General features: G+C 38.9%; 1 protein-coding gene across 2 annotated transcripts in view; it reads left to right on the top strand.

Annotated features, from left to right (window-relative positions):
* Nucleotides 1-7302, top strand: part of CHRNA7 (cholinergic receptor nicotinic alpha 7 subunit) — a 351587-nt gene extending 344285 nt beyond the window's left edge. For both annotated transcript variants that reach the window (XM_075345715.1, XM_075345716.1), the window contains one exon: nucleotides 2026-7302. In XM_075345715.1, the coding sequence (XP_075201830.1) occupies nucleotides 2026-2553 (528 nt within the window). In that variant the 3' untranslated portion in view covers nucleotides 2554-7302. The remainder of the gene's footprint in view (nucleotides 1-2025) is intronic.
* The last annotated feature ends 4904 nt before the right edge of the window (nucleotides 7303-12206 follow it).

Here is a 12206-nt window from a genome sequence, read left to right as displayed (position 1 = left end):
GCTGTGACTAGTAGTGATGGGTGGACTCGCTGATACCCGGGATTAGCGGGTCCAGCCAGATTAAAAAAAAAAAAAATGGTTCAGGCCCAGAATTTATCTCAGATATCAGGCTGGATGCTGGTCCCCATATAAGTCTATGGAGACTAGAATCAAAACCTTTAAAATAGTGGTAGAAGGGATAGGGGGATTAGAGCAGGCACGTTATACTTACCGAGTATCCGTGTGGCTCTAACACTACTTCCGTGGTTGCTCATTATCCTTCATACATATTCAGTGTTTCCCCCACCCACTGGCAGCCCCCGCATCTCTGGTTGCAGTCAGATGCGCCCACCACCCTGTGTGACAGCGTGTCTGACTGCAATCAATCAGTGGCATTGTGTGTGCATCTCTATTGCTGTAAAAATATATAAATACATTAAAAAATTGGCCTAGTGTCCCGACTGTATTATGATTCCCAGCACATATAAAGCATACGGCTTTAGGCTGCAGCCCCCAGCTGTGTGCTTATCTTGGCTGTATATCAAAATCTGCATGCATATTTTTTTAAAATTATTTAAATAATCATCACGGAACCTCATGTGTATTACGTCGGACCTAGGTGTTTTGAGGGGTTAGTAAAGGTGTGAAGGAGAATGAGGTTTTTTTTGTATTTTATTTCAAACAAAGGATTTTTTTGGTATTTGTGTTTATTTCATTTCACTTACAAATTAGTAATGGAGGGGTCTCATAGATACCTCCCATTACTAATCTAAGGTTTAGTGGCAGCTGTGAGCTATCATTAACCCCTTATTACCCTGATTTCCACTGCACCAAGGCAATCAGGATGAGCTGGGTAAAGTTTCGTGATTGTCACATCTAATGGATACAACAATCCTCGGCGGCTGCAGGGTGCTAATTTTAGGCTGGGGGCCCAATAAGCATGGGTCTTCCCAGCCTGGGAATACCAGCATCCAGCAGTTGAGTTTTATCATACCTTGTCAAAATTAGGGAGGGGGGACTGCATGCTGTTTTTTAAAATTATTTATTTAAATATTTTAAAATAACAAAGCTGCATGCAGTTCCTATTAATTTGATACACAGCCAAAAAAGCACATGACTGGGGGCTGCAGCCTGTAGCTGTATGCTTTATCTGTGTTGCGTATTATAATATGGGGGAACCATATGCTAATTTATTTATTTATTTTTACACCACAATTGAGACACACGCATCATCTGTGATTGCAAGCAGTCACACACGCTGTCACACAGGCAGGAGGCACATCCGACTGCAACCAATCACAAGCACCCGGATTGCCGGTGGGTGGGAGAAGCAATGAATATGTATGAAGCTAAGGAGTAGCCCTGGAAGTAGAATGAGCGGCCCCAGGAGCAGTTATAGGCATACCAGAGATTCGGTAAGCATAGCACACCTTCTTTATTTTTATTTTCTTCAGTTTTCCTTTTTTTTAATTACCCAAGTTACCGGACCTGGATCATTACCCAAAGTTCCCTAAGAACTCCGGGCCCAGCACTTGGTTACTTTTGCATCCACGTGGATCCGGACTTTTACAGTCCGGATCCGCCCATTACTTGTGACTACTGCAGCCAATCATAAAGTTAATAAAGCCAACGATGAGGTAGAACTGTTACAAAGTCAGGATGGTATTTCTGGAGCAGAAAATACAAAGACAAGTTCTGTACCTGGAACATCAAACCAAGAGTGGAAAATCAGTAAGTGGAGTATGACTTTTTTGTTTAACTTATGACATTCAAGTCTCATATCAAAATCATTTTCCTTAGCTGGACAACCTTTTAAAAATGTAACATAAGGTTATTTCTCATGTTCTTCAACTTCTAAAATGCAATCAATTCTTGCTGTCATCCAGTTGCATTGATACAGTTGTGTTCCAACACTGATGTGCCAGGATTTAAGATAAATCTCTCGTAACACCATATTGGTTCCTGATTGTAAAACTTGAAATAACTTTTTAAATGTTATAATAAAATGACTGACCTTTTACATTCTTTTTTTTTTCTGTTTCCCAGACAAGAATAATTTTATTAAATTGGTGTGCATGGTTCCTCAGAATGAAGAGACCTGGTGAAGATAAGGTCAGACCTGTTTGCCAGCATAATAATAATAAGCAACGTCGTTGTAGCATGGGAAGTGTAGAAGTTAATACTGTTACTGGTCAACAGTCAAGTAATGGGAACATGCTCTATATTGGCTTTCGCGGTTTAGAGGGAATCCATTGTACACCTACAACTGATTCTGGAGTAATATGTGGCAGGATGGCCTGTTCCCCAACACATGATGAAAACCTGCTTCATCACCCACGCCACCCAGAAGGGGAACATGACTTAAGCAAGATTTTGGAAGAACTGCGATATATTGCTAATCGGTTCAGAGACCAAGATGAAGATGAATCTATATGTAATGAGTGGAAGTTTGCAGCATCTGTCGTTGACCGGTTGTGTCTTATGGCTTTTTCTATCTTCACCATCATTTGTACTATTGGAATATTAATGTCTGCTCCAAATTTCGTGGAAGCTGTGTCTAAGGATTTTGCTTAACTTCAATTTGTATTTTTTGGAGCTGTGTTTTCCACCAGATTGAACCTTTTCTATACAATCAATGCTCTAGACTATGTTCTCATTGGGGCATGCATGACTGTGCATTAATGCCAACTGACATGAACTTAAAAATGTTTAATTTTTTTATTTATTTTATTTTTTTAAATTAAATAAGTATTATTTAATTACCTATACAGGGTGTGTGACTTCATAATCTGGTCACCAGTATACATAGAAAATTGCGTAGTAAGTTAGTGTTGAAAACATGATTATTATATACAGTGTGTACTCTTACTACATGATTGTATAAGAGTTGCAGTATCCTTTCCCTACTACTCAAGCACAGTGTTATATATACAGTTATTTAACAATCGCCATATATTGTTACAAAATACAGCTGATTTGGCCAAGAATAAAGATTATGATTTTATTTTTGTATGAATTTGTATCAAATAGAGAAAGAGGTTTGGAAAGAAGACATTTACAAGAAGAAAGCATATATTTTTGGTGAAAGCAAGTGTATTTTTGGTATGGCTCCCATTTGCCTACAGCCTGTACAGTATGTGTTCAAAGAGATTGTGTCTGTGTTAACACAACACAGGAAAAAAGGATTGGCTGCAGACATTGTTTTGACTTTTCAATATATCTGAAAGTGGTTTAACACTAGAAGTCCCAGAGAGGGGTCATTTGACATTTCTACCATTGGAATCCTATGGAGCTCAAAATTCCTGGGACTTCTAGTGTTAAAGGGAATATATAATCAGACTTGTGCCACCTAAACAGAAAGCAGCATAATGTAAAGACAAAGACCCTACTGCTAGTGATGCATCATTTTCCAGGCTGCCTGCTGTAGTTTTGATAAAATAACTGTTTTATCAGCAGAAAATTATCACTAGGGTATGTGCCCACGATCAGGACGCACTGCCTCCTAGATGCAGCGGATCCTGACCTGCAGGGCCACAAGTTTCCTATGAAGGAGACCGCAGCTGCTCGTACCCATGACAAGGGTTCCGTGCGCTGCGGTCTCTCGCTTGTGCTCTCCCTACGGAGGACGCATGTAAATCCGAAACAAACAATTGACATGCTGCGGCATGGAAACCTGCACTACAGGTGAATTTTTGCTGTGGAAAAAACAAGCACAATGAGCACAGGATTTCTAGAAATCCCATCTACTATGCTTGTACTGTACAACGCAGCGTTTTGAACACAGCGAAAACATGCTACATCCAAAATGCTGCAAATACTGATCGTGGGAACGCACCCTTAAAGGATTAGAAAATCAGCTGCCATCTAGTCCTCAATATTCATGAGCTGTATAATAATGCCCCCACCACTGATTGGCAACTTTGTTCCTATAAATCAATGGTGTGGCTGAAGAGGTCAACATTGAGACAACTGAAAGCAGATAAAACAGTGGTCTTATCAAAATGTCAGCATATAGCCCAGTAAGTTATTTATTTCTGAAATCAGGCTTTCTCCCCCTACATATTGATGCTTTCAGGCTACATAGCAAAAACCTGGTGACAGATTCCCCTTAAATTCTTGCAAACCCTATTCACATGTATACAAGTTATTTTTCAGTTGTTAAAATCCTTGCAACTAACCAGTCACCTGCAAATGTACACTTTACAACAAAATATTCCTACATTGAAGAGAGAGATTTTGGAACATCATGATGAAGCAGCATCATTTATCGACCATTTTGGAAATGAATAGGCATTGGAACACATCTAACACAAAGTGTTTTAACTAAGGGTTTAAACATTCATATCATTAAATATGGCAATAATGAAATACAAATTAAGACACTTTGTTACATTTTATTTGTTTTCTAGTCAGGTGAAGATATTCCATATTTCGATAGTTGCTTCATTGCTCAAGTATAGATCTTTTTATAATTGTGTTTGCTTTATTTACATTATTTATAAAAAACACCTACATAGGCGTACTAAATTTGGTCATATAGTAGATTTGTGTACTAATTTATCTAGCACAGTACAGAGGAAAAATGTTTTTTACATTTTTGGACATGGAATTACGTTACTGGACTTTGCTGTGGCAGCCAGAAAAAAGGTAACCATTGGAATAGAACTGAAAATAAAGGCCTGATTCATCAAGACTTGTAGTCTTCAATAGAGGGCAGGGTCAATTGCGAAGTGCCCAATTCATTAAGAGGCATGCAAAGTGGTGTGCACCTTTCTACAAATTTTACTCCAGTCATGGACTGGAGTAAGATTTGTGGCATACAGAACGCCACCGTTTATCATGAATTTACCCCATGAAGTACCCTAACCAGCATACCAGATTGAAATGTAGTTTTGCAGAACAGAGACAGTGATTAGAACATGAAAGGTGCATTCTCTATAGGAGCTATACCCACTACAAGGCTGTTCTTAGTTATAGCGTCAGTTTGGGCTGACAGACGTTCTTTAAAAAGTAACAACATTTTCTTTTTCTATGTTTTTAGACCCATAAATTCCTTGCTGATTAGAGGTTGTCCAGGTAATGAGACCTACCGACCGATTGTTGAAAAACACAGTTTAAGAGGCAGAAGGGCACAACTCCTGCCTGAGCCGCAGCACAGAATGGAGTTTGAAAGTCTGAGCACTCATACAGCAAAATAAGAACTCAACAGTTAATGTGACCTCATGCATAGAGCGCTGTACAGAGTCAACAGAGAAACAGAAGCTCGGCACTTCTGAGCAGTCTCCTGAGAAACCTGTGAAGGGCTCAGGAACCCAGACCAGACAGATATTCAATGAATTCATGGGCCAAAAAATATAAACATTTACCAAAGTTTAGTTACTGAGACTCTTTAAAGGGGTTTTACCATGAACAAAGTTAATGTTAAACAATAGATTTTAGAATAATATTTCCACAATTGGCTGTGATTTAAAAAAACCCATATATATATATATATATATATATATATATATATATATACAGTGCCTACAAGTAGTATTCAACCCCCTACAGATTTAGCAGGTTTACACATTCACTTGAATTAACTTGGCATTGTGACATTTGGACTGTAGATCAGCCTGGAAGTGTGAAATGCACTGCAGCAAAAAGTAATGTTATTTCTTTTTTTATTTTTTTTTTTAAATTGTGAAAAGTTTATTCAGAGGGTCATTTATTATTCAACCCCTCAAACCACCAGAATTCTGTTTGGTTCCCCTAAAGTATTAAGAAGTATTTCAGGCACAAAGAACAATGAGCTTCACATGTTTGGATTAATTATGTCTTTTTACAGCCTTTTCTGACTAATTAAGTCCCTCCCCAAACTTGTGAACAGCACTCATACTTGGTCAACATGGGAAAGACAAAGGAGCATTCCAAGGCCATCAGAGACAAGTTCGTGGAGCGTCACAAGGCTGGCAAGGGGTACAAAACCCTTTCCAAGGAGTTGGGCCTACCTGTCTCCACTGTTGGGAGCATCATCCGAAAGTGGAAGGCTTATGGAACTACTGTTAGCCTTCCACGGCCTGGACAGCCTTTGAAAGTTTCCACCCGTGCCGAGGCCAGGCTTGTCCGAAGAGTCAAGGCTAACCCAAGGACAACAAGGAAGGAGCTCTGGGAAGATCTCATGGCAGTGGGGACATTGGTTTCAGTCAATACCATAAGTAACGTACTCCACCGCAATGGTCTCCGTTCCAGACGAGCCCGTAAGGTACCTTTACTTTCAAAGCGTCATGTCAAGGCTCGTCTACAGTTTGCTCATGATCACTTGGAGGACTCTGAGACAGACTGGTTCAAGGTTCTCTGGTCTGATGAGACTAAGATCGAGATCTTTGGTGCCAACCACACATGTGACGTTTGGAGACTGGATAGCACTGCATACGACCCCAAGAATACCATCCCTACAGTCAAGCATGGTGGTGGCAGCATCATGCTGTGGGGCTTTTCTCAGCCAAGGGGCCTGGCCATCTGGTCCACATCCATGGGAAGATGGATAGCACGGCCTACCTGGAGATTTTGGCCAAGAACCTCCGCTCCTCCATCAAGGATCTTAAGATGGGTCGTCATTTCATCTTCCAACAAGACAACAACCCAAAGCACACAGCCAAGAAAACCAAGGCCTGGTTCAAGAGGGAAAAAATCAAGGTGTTGCAGTGGCCTAGTCAGTCTCCTGACCTTAACCCAATTGAAAACTTGTTGAAGGAGCTCAAGATTAAAGTCCACATGAGACACCCAAAGAACCTAGATAACTTGGAGAAGATCTGCATAGAGGAGTGGGCCAAGATAACTCCAGAGACCTGTGCCGGCCTGATCAGGTCTTATAAAAGACGATTATTAGCTGTAATTGCAAACAAGGGTTATTCCACAAAATATTAAACCTAGGGGTTGAATAATAATTGACCCACACTTTTTTGTTGAAAATTTATTAAAATTTAACTGAGCAACATAACTTGTTGGTTGGTAAGATTTATGCATCTGTTAATAAATCCTGCTCTTGTTTGAAGTTTGCAGGCTCTAACTTATTTGCATCTTATCAAACCTGCTAAATCTGCAGGGGGTTGAAGACTACTTGTAGGCACTGTATATATAGATATTTATGCCTGTACACTTATGATGTGGAATAAAGTGTACAAAATTCCAGAAGATTTGGAGTGCCGGTCCTTTTTTCAGGTTATATATATATATATATATATATATATATATATATATATATATTCTGTGCTGAGATAATGAGATAATCTTATATATGTGTCCCTGTTATGTACTGTGTAATAGCCGTGTTTGACCGTACAGGGACATGGTCTGATCATACCACATCTCCTGGGCCAGGGAGGACGTTAAAGAGAGTATAAACATATTACTGCACAGGATTGCAAATAATTATTTGTTTGCTGTAAAACATTTTTGAAAAGAGGCAGGAAAATGTTTTACCTCACATAAAGAATCAGCTGTGATCCCCTGCTGTAATAACTGTATACTCCTTTGTGTCCTCCCCTGCCCAGGAGCTGTGGTATGATCAGATCACGTTCCTGTATGTTCAGACACGACTATTACACAGTACGTAACAGGGACACATGTACTGTATAAGATACCAGCACAAGAATATTTTTTTAACACATCCAATTGTGGAACTTCTCATTATTCCAAGATCTATTGATTAAAATTAACTGTTAAATTAACTTTGTTCATGGGAAAACCCTGTAAATACATAATGGCCAGTTCAATGACCTGCTTTTATTTGACATACAGTATCTGCCATCCTGCCTTTTTGAAACTACATTTTAAGGGCATTTTACATTTTACATTTTTAAGGCTATGTTCACACTAGAAAAATGATTTTTCTTAAGAAATTTCTTAAGAGTGAAGGATTAGTGCACCTGCGTTAAAAAACGCACCAAAAACGCACCTGCGTTTTTGCCACATTTTCGGTGCGTTTTCGGTGCGTTTTTGGTGCGTTTTTACCGCTGGTTGCTCCCTGCGTTATTGTGCCAATTATCTATGGCAAATAACGCAGTTAGCTGCAGAAAAGAAGTGACATGCTCATTCTTTTTCTTAAGAAAATCTACTGAAAGAATTTTCTTAAGAAAAAAACGCAGTGTGCGCACAGCTAATTTTTTTTCCATAGGTTTTGCTGGGGAATGTCTGCAGAAAGGTTACAAGAATTTCTCAAGAAATTTCTGCAGCAAAAACGGACCAAAAACGCAGGTAAAAAACGCAGTGTGTGAACATAGCCTTAATGTTCCTCAAGCAACACATGTGCAAAGCTAATCCTAACCTAGAAATCTATAATCTGCATATTGTTTTTGAATAGAAGCTTTGAAGTAGAAGCATAGTAATAGTGATGGAATTGATTGGATTCACAATGAAGCTCTTATGCTCTTTATTGGGCACTAACTGAACTCTGCACCATAAAAGTGAACAGTAGTGCCATAAACAGCAAAGTAAATATAATATGCAGTACATAAAAATAAACAGTTTGCTTGGTGATAGGTTTTGAGGTCAGTAGCATTGTTTTCAAAACTAAGTAAGCTCTGGATGTGCCATTTTTCTGGAATTTGTAGCAAAGTCTTTGCCATAGGATTTAACAAAATGCAAAAAATGCATGCTACACATGTAACAAAATAAATTACGACACCAAAAGAGTTATAAAAAACATTATGAAAAACAGTTGAAATCCATGGTGTTTTTACAAGAGTTTAAAACTGCAGTGTCTGTGTGTGGAGGAGGTTTTATATGGAACTGCAGAATCATGTTTGACAATGTATGGTGCCATTTTAACAATTAGGCAATGATGGACTCTGAAATCTGTCAACAGCTGCCTGATCAACTCATATCAGACACTGGCAATATGATTTCAGTTGTGTATATTTGACTCTGAAACTCTGCAGCAGTTAAGAGTAAAAAAAGGCTGCCAGTGGAGTGGGCAACATGTATCAGCTATCAGGTTCCTTTAAGTGGGTGGCCCACTACTTAGATATTTAACCAGTAAATAGAAGGAAAAAACTGGACACTGTCCGTGTGCATACCATCCTTGCATCCTCCCACTATGCCTGAATAAAACACAGCATTCTGAAATATCTACAGACCGGTGAGTGCCTCTTTTTCTTCAAATTTGAAGACACTATTTAGATATTGATTTCCTATCCATGGGTACTATAGCTTATCAATTTCAGATCATTCGGTTCCATCAAACTGAACCCTACAAATCAGCTGATTACACTGAGACGCTGCTGGCACTGCAAACAGTGTATGGAGGCAAAACAGCACAGCTCACCATATCATTTACAAGGTGGCCATAAAATAACATAAGGTGTTTGGAGCCGTGTGCAGACTGACCCAGTGGACAGAATTAGCTGAAAACTGGTATGCTATTCAAGGCATGGGGAAATGGAAGAAATCTTAAAAAAATTCATACCAAAACTCCCCACCAGGTGAAAAAGTGGCACTGTACAGTGAGCGCGTCTTACAACTCAGTCTGTCTCTTTGCCGGATTGTGCCCTGTTAGTGCAGTTGTTTTATGAGAATGCCAGGAATGCTACAGCTTCACTGAGAGCCTTTTGTTGTTTGAAAGACCTTCACACATGTAGCGGTCCAATGGCTGCCAATTCGCTGAGACAGATGATAACACGTTTTGAGGCAACAGGGTTACTTAGTGTTCAGCCATGGCGTGGGTGATAACCAGTAAGCAGAGAGTGGTGGACCTTGCCACTGACGTCGTGGAACAGGGCACGAACAACCCTACTGGAAACAGCAGTCCACGGAGTGTTTACAGGCAATTGGGGCTCCTGTACAGCACAGTGTGGAAAGTTCTTCTAAAGGTCTTGCGGGCAAAATTTGCCATCATCACTAACTTCTTCCTTTTGAAAATGATACCCGCATGACATTTGCATTCATGTTTTTGGCGAGAATGGAAGTGGATGGCAATTGGCCATGGAATATTCTGTGGTACGACAAAGCGCCTTTGTACCTGAATGGAATGGTGAACACACAAAATTGTCGCATATGGGCTACCGAAAATCCCCAAGCGGTCGAGGGGGGTTCTGCTGCATTTGCCAAAGGTAACCATTTTGTGTGGCTTCACATCATCATTTATCCTTCAACTGTTCCTTTACAAAGAAATGAGACCAACTGGGGTTGCTACCTGTTCCATGACAGCAGCGAGATACCAGACAATGCTGGAAACAGTGGTCGTTCCACAACTCCAACAGCGGCAGTGTCTTCAGACGACCACCATCATACATGATGGAGCATCTGCTCACATCACAAATCATGTGAAGAATGTTCTGCGTGCATTTTCCCGACGACAAGACTTTGAGCAGCTCCTTCCCTAACGCATGGCCACCACATTTGCCCGATCTCAATCCTTATGATTTTTGGTTGTGTGGACAACCCTGGCTGACACCATGGCTGACCTCAAAGACCTCACCATTTTGGAAGTGCGCAGCATCACACCAGACATGTTACACGCAAGCGTCGAGCATGTTCTGCATAGGATGAACATGATCACCATGCATGATAGCGCCATATTTAACAGTTATGCTAGTCTGTGGAACAATTGTGACATCTCCAATTATTGGCACACGTTTTTTTGAGCGCTCGTTCACTGTACAGTGCCACTTTTTCACCTGGTGGGGAGTTTTGGTGTAATTTTTTTTTAAAGATGCCTTCCATTTCCCCATGCTATAAATAGTATTCATACCAATTTTCAGCCAATTCTGTTCACTAGGTCAGTCTGCACACGGCTCCTAACACCTTAGGTTATTTTATGGCCACCATGTACATCAGGTCAGAGTTGCAAACAATTGACCAGTGGGGGTACCAAGTGCAAGCCCCCACTAATATGATGTTAATGATCTATCCAAAAAATAGTTGATTAATATCTAAGTAGTGGACAATCCTGATTTATTATTTTCCATTTATGAAAAATGAAAGATATATGCAATATTGGGTTGCCAAATGATATTGTAGATAACTTCGTTGACTTGTCTGCCGTTGTAAGTGACTTTCCAGAGTGTTAAAATATATTGCCAAAAATCATTTAAGCAATAGCTTTGAAACAAATACAATCTTATTTTTTTAGATTTTTTTTTTTAATATGTAATCCTTGAAATGTTTTCCATGAATATTTTAAAGTGTTATCTATTGTACAGTGTGGCTGTGAACAGTTATCAAACACAATTATTTCAGATCAAGAGTCCTACAGACAAAAACACTTTGGCCTGGTTTGAATAAACTTTTTTTGTAAGTATTCACATCAAATGTTTGTTTCTTTATGTAATTCTTATTACTACAAATGTAACTTGCAATGCAAATAAAATAACAGAAACACCTATACAAATTGCATAGAAAATATTTTATTTTAGGAGAACCACAGTGTAAATATCTCAATACTTTTATTTTCTTACTTTAACATTTTTTTTATAACGTGTATTTTACTTAATTTGCAAGCTTAATGAAAGAAGTATGAAAGTACATAGGTGGAACAGAATGAAATGTGGTATGTGTATCTTAAAGGGGTTGTTCAGTTTTTTTATTTTAGCCCATTATTGAACAAGCCAAATTTTCAAATGTGACATGTAACTTTATGTAACAACTACTCTGAAGTGTTTAAACATTTCTCAATGATTCTGAGACTGTTTTTTTTGACACATTGTACTTTATGTAAGTGGTAAATTTAGATCAACATGTTTTTTTTGCTTTTGTTTATGAAATTATCAGAAATTCGACAAAATGTCAAAAAATTTGTTTATTCAATTTATTAGTTTATTAAATTGTTTGTATCCTGAAATGAGATAATTATACTACACAAAAAGAGATAATAAATAGCATTTTCCATTTGTCTACTTTATGTCAGCACCATTTTTCAAATAACATTTTGTTTTGTCTGAGTGCTAGAAGGGTTAAATGTTTTACAACATTTTTTCAAGTAAATTAAAAAACTTTTATCTTTTAGAAACCTATTCAGATCTGAAGTGACCATGAGGGAGGCTTACATATTGGACATTTCCCAAAATTAATAACATTTTGAAAACCACACTACTCAAAGCAGGGTGATGTGAGGTGGGGCAAACTGGGCAATTGCTCAGAGCCACACTTCCACAAGGGACTCCAGTGTCTACAGCAAAAATTTGATTCTATGATTAATAATAGCAGCTCTGCATTGTAGTTTCATATGTTGAGAGAACTTAAGCACC

This window comes from Anomaloglossus baeobatrachus, chromosome 4, assembly GCF_048569485.1.
Source record: "Anomaloglossus baeobatrachus isolate aAnoBae1 chromosome 4, aAnoBae1.hap1, whole genome shotgun sequence".
NCBI classification, from domain to species: domain Eukaryota; kingdom Metazoa; phylum Chordata; class Amphibia; order Anura; family Aromobatidae; genus Anomaloglossus; species Anomaloglossus baeobatrachus.
Note: the sequence above shows the minus strand (reverse complement) of the source record. Positions and strands in the feature narration are given on the sequence as shown.